Source organism: Mus caroli, unplaced genomic scaffold (assembly GCF_978045245.1).
Source record: "Mus caroli unplaced genomic scaffold, Mus_caroli_1 scaffold_2, whole genome shotgun sequence".
NCBI lineage: Eukaryota > Metazoa > Chordata > Mammalia > Rodentia > Muridae > Mus > Mus caroli.
The window spans coordinates 53,731-65,867 of NW_028227257.1; the positions used below are offsets into that span (position 1 = coordinate 53,731).

Below are 12,137 nucleotides of genomic sequence, written 5' to 3' on the forward strand. Positions count from 1 at the left end.
GGGGTGGAGTATTACTGAACAATCCTCTTAAAAGGCCACCCAGATCATAAACATGGCTATTATTAGGATACTTGACCCAATTATTGTGAAATTCTTTTCTGAGGCCTAATCCTGTTGTGGGAAATATTAAAAAGAACAGCAAGTTCCCGCAAGGGGTGTTCTTATCTCAGCAGACTCCACCTGACTCGCCAAGTTCTCTTGGGGGGTTGTTGCCACACCAGCCCCATGCAATGACCACCTACCTCCAGTTAGCTGTCACAATTCCTAGTAACACAGTAAAATCAAAACTCTAGAAGCTTATAATTAATCAGTCAGATTTATATATCAATAAATTCTCAATTCACAAGATGCCCACACAATAATTTCAGAGTCAATCGATGATACAAGCTGACCACCTAGATTAGACAAGTTATCCCAATTATTCTATCCCTATGATACTATAGCTACCTGTGGCTATTTAAAGCCACACGGAATCTGAATTGTCCTGTTCGTCCTCCATTTTCCTCCTCCTCTTCTCCTCTGTGGCTCCCTGTCTCTACAACTCTGTCCAATCACAGGCTTCTTATTGTATTAATAATTAAATTAATTGGACAGGGAAAATCCTGCTACATAATCAAAATACCAGCTTTGCTGAGAAAAGTTTACTGAACGAACTGAGGATGACGCAGGCAGAAGCATGGGGCTTTATCTTCCCTTCCAACTCCTGCTGCCACTGACAGGCTGAGCTGGACCTCCACATGCTCCTGCTTCATCTCTCTGTAGAAAGAATCTCTTATGCACAGTGGAGAAGCATTCACCAGCCAATAAGAAAGCCTATGGCCAATGAGTGAGCCAGGTAATAGAAGGTAAGACATCTAGCAGAGAGAGTGAGAGGAATTCCTGGAAAAATAGACTCGAGAAATTCACCTAGACACAGAAGAAAAGAGTTTCATTAAACTGAGGACCAGGTAACCAGCCATGTGGTGGGACTTAGACTAGAATAAACAGGACACAAGTTATGAGCTAGTCAGGGAACAGGCCCAAGCCTATAGCCTAAACATTTATTTATAACTATAAGTCTCAGAGTCATTTTGGGGAACAAAGAGGCTGGGTGGAAAACCCCAAGGTTATACCTCTCAAGTGATAACACTGCATGTTTGTGCCACCCTTGGGTAGTAGTTTAAAATACTGATAGATATTGCCCTATTTCCCCGAGAAACTATTGCACTAACTTCTACTCTCACCAGCAAGGCGAGAATGTCCTAACCCTCACCAACAGTAAACATCCTCATTCTTCCACACACCTCTGCCATCCAGTACCAAGAACTGAGGCCAGAGCTTGGCATATACAAGTGCTTTAATACTCACTACACCCTCATTCAAAGACGACTTAACAGAGTTATTTAAAGGAGATAAGCAACAAAGTTCGAAAGGCTTGAAAGTAACCAGAGATCAAAAATTTCAAAGTCAGCTTGGTTTATGAATTATTCATCTATATCACTATTTAAAGATTTTGAAGACATCAGATACTCAAGGGAGGAATCTGTTATTTTAGATTTCCTTACTAGCTACATTTCTTATCATGTGTATAACTGTCCAGTTACACAGAATAGACCAGCACTTCCCACATACAAATATGTCCACCTTACAGAGCAATACCATTAGTGGTTTCAACAAATATGTAACTTTTCTGTTACTCTTGTTTGGTAGAGGAACATAACAAGGACAGCAAGGACTACACAGAGAAAACCTGTCTTGAAAAACTAAAAAAAAAAAAAAAAATAATAATAATTTTTTTTTTTTACTGACTATAAACCAAGTTCCTAGTTTGAATGGTAAGAACAGGACCTGAACCCAAGTGAGCATCCTTATGTGTATCTCCCAAGGACCTGATGGCCCCTATACATTAAGGACTTTATCTGCTAACTTGCAGATGAGTTATATTTCACCCTGATCCTTCACCACAGAAGAGTCAGCTTACTATCATATAGCAAAGACCTTCAGTACACAAAATTCATGCTTGCAGCTGGGCAAGTCCTGCCCTTAATCCCTCCAGCGATGTCCACACTGAGCATTGCAGCACTTATAGAAGGTGGTCATTGGCTCATCTGCAGAACGCGTCTGAAGCTGCATGAAGTAGGCACGGGGATGTTCACATTTTGGACATGGCTCTGACAAACAGAAAACAAGTTATCCACATTACAAAAACGTTGTTAAGTATGGGTAAACATCTCATCTCCACGCTCAGCTAGACTCCCTTGCCAATGGTGAGTTTGCCAATAGCAACATCCTTCCCTCAGCACATCAATAATAAGGAGACTAGAGAGACCTTGTTTTATAAAAGCAACAAAAGCCTTGAAATTTGAAAATGAGTAGATGTTTAAAGTTTTTTTTGAAACCCCCTCCCCTTCTATCCCCGGGTTTCACTTTCCTTCTCAAATCTGGTTGAAGAATGGCTGAAAAAGCATGGGAAGGGTCTATTATAGTCTGTTTGTGGGAATGTAACAGAAATACACACTCACTGAGGTAGCACACAGCTATAATCTAGCATGTGGGAAACTGAAGTAAGAGGCTTGCTATAAAGCCAGCATGGAATACATAGGGAATTCCACCTTAAAGATAAACAAACAGATTAAAAATAAACAAACAAAAATGTTAAGCCTCTACTCATTCTCAACTTCCAGGGCTTTTGTTGCTTTTATAAAATAGGTTCTTGAGGAAGACCTCAAAGTCACTATGTAGCTAAGATAAAATTGAACTCCTGATTTTCCTGTGTCCATCTCTCAGTTGTACTACCACACCTAGCTAATGATAACTGTTAACATAGAAGATCTGTATATTCCTCTATAGAGGAAAAGATGCTAATCACGCACTGCTACTCCTTCTAAAACAGGTACTATTTAAGGTCATCTTCTTTCATTCCATTATCACATTTAAGTCTATCAGACATAAATCAAGATGTAAACATTACTTTTTAATACCCCCAGTTGCACCGGGCGTGGTGGCGCACGCCTTTAATACCAGCACTCAGGAGGCAGAGGCAAGCGGATTTCTGAGTTCGAGGCTAGCCTGGTCTACAGAGTGAGTTCCAGGACAACCAGAGTCGTACAGAGAAATTCTGTCTCGAACACCCACCCCACCCCAAATACCCCCAGTTACAATCCCCCTTTTAATTTTTTTAACATTATTTTATGTGCATGTTTTGCCTTCAGGTATTTCGTGAACCATGTTCATGCAGTACCCTTGGATGCCAGTAGAGGGCATGAGATCACCTGAAACTACAAGTACAGAAGGTCTGAGTTGCCATGGAAGTTGGGAAGGAAACCCAATTTAACCACTGAAATCCTACCCAACTATTTTTTGTTGACATACTGACTGAGACAGAGTCTCTTTCTTTTTTTTTTTTTTTTGGTTTTTCCGAGACAGGGTTTCTCTGTATCACCCTGGCTGTCCTGGAACTCACTCTGTAGACCAGGCTGGCCTTGAACTCAGAAATCTGCCTGCCTCTGCCTCCCAAGTGCTGGGATTAAAGGCGTGTACCACCATGCCTGGAGACAGGGTCTCATGAAGTCCAGATAAGCACTGAGCCTTCTGCCTATACCCAGACAGCACCAGAATTATAAGCTTGAGCAACCATGCTTCGCCCCAGTTATAATTTTTTAAAATTCATATAATAAAAAATAAAACGAAAATAAAAGAGCAGGGCTGATTATTTTTTCAGTGTTGGTATTTGAAAATACATACAACATAACTCTCGAGAAGCCTACACCTGCTAGAGCATGGATCTCTCTTTCCCTCTCAACAGCTATGTTTACATCAATGTTGAAACTTTTTTTGTACTGAACTCCAATTTTGCTTCAAAAAGAGAATATGCACCAGATTTATTTTTAATTATACTTTTCCATATCTGACTTGAGAGTCTAAATGAAACAACAGTTCAGGTATCAGTATGGTAACTTTCCTTTAAAGAATTCTTGAAAGAATCTACTTTAAAAAACATTTAATACAGCCAGGTGGTGGTGGCATATGCTTTTAATACCAACATACGGGAGGCAGACAGGTAGATCTCTGAGTTTGAGGCCAGCACAATCTACAGAGCAAGTTCCAGGACACCCAGAGCTACACAGAGAAACCATGTCTCAAAAAACAAAATCAAACAGCAACAAAAATGTAAAACCTTGTTTAGAGTTAGTGACAAACACTAGCTATTTTTCATTACTTTGTTATTTACATCTTCTTAAATTCTTTTACACTTACACGTATGTGTGTGTGTGTGTGTGTGTGTGTGTGTGTATGTGTGTGTGGTGGATGGTATGGGGTCGCAAAGAAAAGTTTCCATCAGTCAGCTCTCTTCTACTCTCTGGGCTCCAAGAATCTAACAGGTTTGGCAACAAGTGCTTTTACCTGCTGAGCCATCTCACTGGCCCTAATAACAGACAGGGTTGCATTATAATAATAAATTTATTATTATTAAATATAATAACGAGTAATAATAAGCAGGGTTGAGTCCCTGGCTCTGTTATGGGAATATCCTCACCTGCAGTAGAGTCCACATTCTCCCATGCAGCTGCTCCACCAAGCACATCGTCCACTTCTTTTAGCTTTGGATACTTTCGGTTTGTTACCTAGTAGAAACAAGCCATCAGATTTGAAGTAACTGTACAGTTTTACAAGTGGGCCACCAAACTACAACCTCCCTCCAGCATTCCCTCTACAAAATTTATCTTCTTCAAAGAGCAGTGTGAGTCACTGAAATGTAGGGGTCTTGTGACTGGGATGTCCCCCAAAACAGCACAGAGGTTCAATGTCAAAGGTCTCTAGAAACAGAAGGAAACACCAGACAGAGCAGAAAGAAAAATCAGCCTAGTAAAATCTTACTCTTCTCTCATACCCCTAAGACACCTAATAATCCAACAGGAGTGACAGACAAATGAAGTCATTTAACTGGGTATACCAGCACTCCCCAGATCACATTTGGCTGCTTTCCTAAGTTTATCAGGCATCCTTCTAATTTCGAAATTATGTCACAACTCATCTTACCACAAATCCAGACTCTAAACTCCTACCATACAGCTCTAATGAGCAAACATTAAGAATGAGATGTCACCAAGGCCCAGTGGTGCACACCTGCAGTCACTGAGGTAAGGAGGAACAAGAGTTGAAGGGTACACAAAACACCAAGGGCTAGAAATACAGCTTTCTGGGCTCCAACACAAGCACCACACACACAAAATAGCAACAAGGATATAAAATATTAGAAGGCAATGCATTCTGTGAAAAATAAAAGGAATGTGGATAAACTGAAAGTGCTGGGGTTTGGTTTGTTTCCTGTGCCTGTGCGTGTGTGTGTCTATGTGCTATGCAGCCCAGGTGTGTGTGTGTGTGTCTATGTGCTATGCAGCCCAGGTGAGCTTTGAACCTATTCTGCCGCAGCCTCTCCAAGTGCTAAAATTATAGACATGCACAAACAGCCAGAAGGGCAGGAATCTAAATAAGGTAGCCCTTATTTTAAAAGAGGAGAGGGAGAGAGAAAGGAAGAGGGAAACAGAGACGCATACATGCACACATACACGGGGGTAGGGGGTGAGGCAGAGAACGAATAAGTGTGATATGTGCCTGTGTAAGAATGACTCGGGCATAAGGAAGGACCTAACAGTACTGCGTACATGGTGAAGATTCTCTAGAATAACGACAGGGGCTGGGAGCAAAAGAGCCACAAGAAGAACCCAAGGATTTCAAATCAGAGGCGAGGCGCGGACTGGTACGCCAGGGACAACACGAGAGGAGTGTAGGTTTAAAAGGTATGAACTAAAATTCTCACAATTTTCGGAGTATCACGAAGTGGGCAACGGAGAGCTAGAGGCGGGTGGGGGGGGGCCCGCTTCGACGTGGCTGGAGAGACGCCACTGGAGCAGCGACTGCTGGACTTGGGGTACCACCACAGCGAGAGCACAAAAGCCTGCAGGAAGGTCTGAGCGCTCTGATACTTGCTGTGCCTCCCAGAATGCAGAGAAGGCACCGGTCTGTGGAACTTACCTTACGGGTGATATTATGGACGTAGGGGCAAGTGTTGCAGGCGAAGCGATGGCAACGCTGCCCCTCCTCCACAATGAGTCCATTCCCACAGCCCGGGCAGAACAGCAGCATACTGCCAGCTTCCACACCTCGCTTCTGTCTAGCGCTTCCGTGGTGCAGGCACCCAATCAAAAGCCGTCTCACTTGCTCCGTAACTGGCAACCCGGGATCCGCAAGACGTTCCCAGTAGGCACTGCGGCGGGCATCCTCGCACACGCCATTGGTCACCGCAGATAATCCTTTCCCATCCAGCCAATAGCATGCTGCCTACACGCCCAGCCCTGTCGTTTCTGCGCGTGTGCACACGTCTCCCTCGCTGAAACGCCAAGAGGACCGATAATGCTGGCAGCACCAGAGTACCCAGGGACTGATGGTCGGTGAGAGGTTCTGGGTGATGAGGAGACACTTGCCGCACTCCGAGCCGTGGACGTGTTACAGGAGGATCATGCTGCTCCTCAATATTCTCATCCGGGACGGACAGAAAATAACCAAATGTCCCAGGAACACTGTCCCCAGTGTTAATACTATGTCTCAACTGCTGTCTGACATACAATCTCCTATCTGGACCTGCCATTCCCCCATCTGGCCATTTCTTCACCTAGTTTCATTTTGCCCTTTCACTTACACAGACTCAACCCTGCAGGTAACAAATACCAGCAGCTCCTTTTGACAAACGTCCAGCTGACTCTTTTATCTCATTTCCTATAGACATTTATATTTCCCAGCTCTGGCTTCTCAGATTTCTTTGAAACTCCTTGCCTCTTTAATCCTCTGCAGTCATTCTGCAACATGCACGTGTGTGTGTGTGTGTGTGTTGTTTTCTGTGTGCTTTAACTATACACAAACTAAATATCCAGGGAGAGGAACCCCAATTGTGAAAATGTCACCATAAATTAACCAGTAAATAAGTCTCTGGGGGCATTTTCTTGAGTTAAAATTGGTAGGAGAGGCCGGGCGTGGTGGCGCACGCCTTTAATCCCAGCACTCGGGAGGCAGAGGCAGGCGGATTTCTGAGTTCGAGGCCAGCCTGGTCTACAAAATGAGTTCCAGGACAGCCAGGGCTATACAGAGAAACCCTGTCTCGAAAAACCTAAAAAAAAAAAAAAAAAAAAAATTGGTAGGAGAGGGTCTAGCCCATTGGGGGCGGTGTCACCACCAAGCCAGTGGTCCTGGGTGATATAAGAAAGCAGAATGATGGGGCTGAAGAGATAGTTCAGCTGTTGCTTGTTCTTACAGTGAACACAGGTTTGATTCCCATCACCAATATGGTAGCTCACAAACATCCATAACCTCCAGTTCCTGAGAATCCAATGCCCTCTTCTGACCTCCGTAGGCACCAAGCACATCTTTGGTGCACGAACAAGCATTCGAACAAAACAAAACAAAACAAAAACCCTCATACACTTAAGTAAGTCTAAGAACAAAATGGAGAGAGAGAAAAAAGCAATCTGAGAATCTGAGTAAATCATGAGGAGCAAGCCAGTAAGTAGCATCCCACCATGGTAATGGCTTCTGTTTCTGCAGCAAGTTCCTACATTGACTCCCCTAAACAATGGACTCTTGACATGTAAGCCAAATATTTATGGCTAGTTTTGTGTCAACCTGACACAGCTGGAGTTATCACAGAGAAAGGAGCTTCAGTTGGGGAAATGCCTCCATGAAATCCAACAGTAAGGCATTTTCTCAATTAGTGATCAAGGGGGAAAGGCCCCTTGTGGGTGGGACCATCTCTGGGCTGGTAGTCTTGGTTCTATAAGAGAGCAGGCTGAGCAAGCCAGGGGAAGCAAGCAAGTAAAGAACATCCCTCCATGCCTTCTGCATCAGCTCCTGCTTCCTGACCTGCTTGAGTTCCAGTCCTGACTTCCTTGGTGATGAACAGCAGTGTGGAAATGTAAGCCAAATAAACCCTTTCCTTCCCAATTTGCTTCTTGGTCATGATGTTTGTGCAGGAATAGAAACCCTGACTAAGGCAAATTGGTACCAGCAGAGTGGGGTATTCCTGTGACAACCTGACCATGTTTTGGGGAGGACTGTGGAAGGACTTTGGAACTTTGGGCTTGAAGATCCACTCGTTGTTAAGAGCTCTGTCAGATGTTGTGTAGGAGCTTGGAAGATAATGTTGAGAACAGTGTAGAAGATGGAGGCCTGGCTTGTGAAATTTCAGGGGGAAAATTAAAGACTCTTTTCAGGGCCATTGCTATTTTGGAGTTTGATTATTCTGTGGTCCTGGTTAGCTGGGGTTGAAGAATCAGCTGTGATTAACAAGATACCAGAACTACTAAAGCAAAATCTTTGTATTACTGGCACTATTGATGCTGGTTAGCTGGAGCTAAGAAATTAGTGGTGATTAAGAAGAGACCAGCATCGTTGAGGTGACATCTTCTGGGAAGTGTTTTCTGAAAGCACAAAGAGGCTGTGTTCCAGAAATAGCCAAGGTTGTACTCCTGCTGCAGTGGGACTTGGTAATGTGTAAGGGTCACCCAGGTGGTACTGGTTTTGAAGGCATGAAGGGGTCACGCAGAGCAGCTGAGGCTCGGCACTGTGAGAGGCCATGGAAGGCCATTGGTGAAGGTGCAGCCTCAGTTGCAATTGACAGCCCAGGACTGAAGGGGTCATGCAGTGTTTTGAAGATGCCAGTACCATGAGATGACCACCAAGAGCAGCAGCAGTGGGGTACAGGCATCTGGAGCCTAGAGGATGACGTGTGTGCTACAAAGGGCATAGCTGGAGAAGTGGCCCAAGCCCTTGGAGGAGCCCAGAAGATCGTGAGTTGAATCCCAGACATTGGATGGTTAGAGATTGACTTTTGCTTTTTGATTGTGACTGTGCCCTGATATTTTCCCTCTTGAAGGAAGGAAATATTTTAGTGGATCCCATAGTTAAGAGACTTTTAATTGTAAAAAGGCTTTGGACTTTAAAAGATATTGGACATTTTAAAGGGATTGACTTTTAGTATGTAAAGACTTTGGGACTTTTAAAGTTGTTTAGATCTTGGGGATAAATAAGAAACTAAGGGTTGAGGCTTACTAGTGATGTGTTTGTGTGTCAAGTTGACAAGGGGTGAATTGTACTGGCTAGTTTTGTGTCAACTTGACACAGCTGGAGTTATCACAGAAAAAGCTTCATTTGAGGAAATGCCTCCATGAGATCCAACTGTAAGGCATTTTCTCAATTAGTGATCAAGGGGGAAAGGCCCCTTGTGGGTGGGACCATCTCTGGGCTGGTAGTCTTGGTTCTATAAGAGAGCAGGCTGAGCAAGCCAGGGGAAGCAAGCCAGTAAGAAACATCCCTCCATGTCCTCTGCATCAGCTCCTGCTTCCTGACCTGCTTGAGTTCCAGTCCTGACTTCCTTGGTGATGAACAGCAGTATGGAAGTGTAAGCCAAATAAACCCTTTCCTTCCCAATTTGCTTCTTGGTCATGATGTTTGTGCAGGAATAGAAACCCTGACTAAAGAAGTGTTTTATCATAGCAATAGAAACCTAATTAAGACAGGTATATTTACTGTGTGTTGTGTAGTGTGAGATTTGAGAGTTGATAATAAGCTCATAAAAGAAAAAACTTCATTCCAGCCAATATTACAGAGTAAAGCAGGAATAGTTTACAGTTGCTTTCATTGAAACTGCTATATCGGGAGCTGGCGACATGGCTCAGCGGTTAAGAGCACCGACTGCTCTTCCGAAGGTCCCAAGTTGAAATTCCAGCAACCATATGGTGGCTCACAACCACCTGTAATGAGATCTGATGCCCTCTTCTAGAGTGTCTGTCTGAAAACAGCTACAGTGTACTTACTGCTATATCTTGTAACTTTCATGTTATTAATTAAGCCCTGACATTGTAAAGACACAAATATATTTGTCCATTTCTGACATAGCACACTCAATGCAATAAGACATTTTACTAGATGTATATGAAATATATTGTCAGTCTTAAATACATATCATAAAAAGATTAAAATTTACAACTAATTTATTAATTTTTTGAGGTTTTATTTTGCCTGCATGTATGTCTGCACCACATGCATGTAGTGCCAGCAGTGGTCAGCCAAGGACATCAGATACCCTGTGACTGGAGTTATAGACAGTTATGAACTACCCTGAAATTGCTGGAAATAGAACCCAGGTCCTCAGGAAAAGCAGACAGTATTTTTAATTACTGAGCCATTCCTCCAGTCCCCTAATTTATTTTAATAAAGATAAATCTGAATGCAAAAAAACCTTGGATAGTTAAGTGTCTCTGCCTATTCCTAACACTATCTAGACTACATTCTATTGGCATGCATGTTGGAGCTGGGAAACAAAATATCACTAGACATGGCTGCATATGTTCTCTCATCAGCCCAAAGGTAAGCTCCAAGTCACACTCTCTAGGACACACAAAAAAGTGTCCCTCAGATTGACAGGTTGGAACCTGACATGGGCATAATGGCTTTCCATGAACATGGAGTGGGGAGCTGTCATGAACTGTGAATGTAACTTTTATTCTCCTGTATTGTCATCTCAGAGGCTTACTGCCCATCTGCTAATCTAGGTCTAGTCCTGGAAGCTTCTACCCTCTGTACAACCTAATTCAGGCCTAGAAGGTTTTCAGCTTCTGAGACTTACTGCTGAATAAGCTCACCTTTCTAATTCTGAGCTCTGGTTCAACTCAGCTGTTTTGGCTCACACTGCTCTCCAAGCTGACTGATTCAATCTGGCTTTTCTTTCTCAGTCTCTCCTCAATTGCTCTGCTTGGCCTCCTACTAACTTTGACAATATGTGCTAATCTTCTGGTACATTCTGTCTTTACCTGTGTTTTTCTCTTCACAACCTGTCTCTGTAAAAACTGTCCCAGGAAAACTGCCTCCTTCCTTCTCTCTCTTCTCATGAGAGTTAGGTATATCATAGTCTGTAAAAATCTTCCTCCAATTAGTCACTTTGTCTGCCACTCAATTAGACATCACTTTAAAACATGGGTGGCACCTTCTACAAACTAACTTTACCTTCATTGTTTGGCATTGAAGGTGTGTACTAAGGGTGTGTCTATACTCCAGCCAGTTGGATTAAAGGTTGTGTGCTAAGGGCTGAGCCACACCACTACTAGAAACAGTTTTTTCCAGGTAACAAACAACAACAAAAAGCCCACAACAATGAACCTGAAGTTCCACCATCCAGCTTCCAACCTTAGTCCTGAAGAGCTGACCTAAAAACAGCTGGATGGTGGAGATTCCAACACAGTAACAGCCTGAGGAACATCAGGCAAGTCTACCTTGTAGATATTGGAGGCCAGTGCTCAGCACATGCTCAATTTTCCTGGTCACTTATGTGTCTTTTTTCCCCCAAATATTTGCAGCTGAGGAGGCTAAAGCATGGAGCTCCCAGCTCAGGTCTCTGCTGGTTAACTCTAAGAGAGGCTGTGCCTGTTTCTTTGAGGGATTCTTGGAGAGAGAATAATTTAGGGGCTGATCAAGTCTACACCTGGAAAACTATAGGCTGTGCTGTGAGTTTATAATGGGATACCTGGCCTGGGCCTGGTAACAGCCTGGAAGTCAAATACTATGTCTGTTGTTCATCAACTTGACAGTGAGGTCGGGGTCCAGAACAAAGCTATAGTGCCAGCTGGAGCCCTCCCTCCAGTCACATCACTTCCTGTTCTATATTTTCCTAGGAACTGAGAAGCTGCTCAGTTCAGGTGGGAGATCCATCATTATCTTGTGCAAGGATTCTTGACAGAAGTGTGAAAAGTATGCAAACTACAATCCCACCTGCCAGAATGGGATTTCAACAAGATCCCCCACCGGATGATCCAGAAAATAAAGTTGAAAGTCAGAGGTGATGTACCCTCAGGCAGCCAGAGACAGTTAATACCTTCTCATCACATTGTTACAAAGGGAACAGCTTTTTGGAAAGCCTCAAATTTAATTTTTGTCTGCAAAACCAGCTATGGTAAATGGATATACCTCAACCCACCACTGAAATCATCAAACCCTGTGTGATGACTATTCCTGGTTGTCAACTTGACCACATCTGGAATGAACTACAATCCAGAAATGTGAGGGCACACCTGTGATCCAGATCTTGAGGCTGGAGATCTTGAGGCATAGTA

General features: G+C 43.4%; 1 protein-coding gene across 1 annotated transcript; it reads right to left on the reverse strand.

The window, feature by feature from the left end:
* Positions 1-297: 297 nt before the first annotated feature.
* On the reverse strand, positions 298-6,222 carry Polr3k (RNA polymerase III subunit K). The gene is made up of 3 exons (XM_021155575.3): positions 6,016-6,222; positions 4,517-4,604; positions 298-2,150 (listed from the first exon to the last, which is right to left on the reverse strand). The coding sequence occupies exons 1-3, from the start codon at positions 6,124-6,126 to the stop codon at positions 2,023-2,025; spliced, it is 327 nt and encodes a 108-aa protein (XP_021011234.1). The 5' UTR covers positions 6,127-6,222; the 3' UTR covers positions 298-2,022.
* Positions 6,223-12,137: the final 5,915 nt, after the last annotated feature.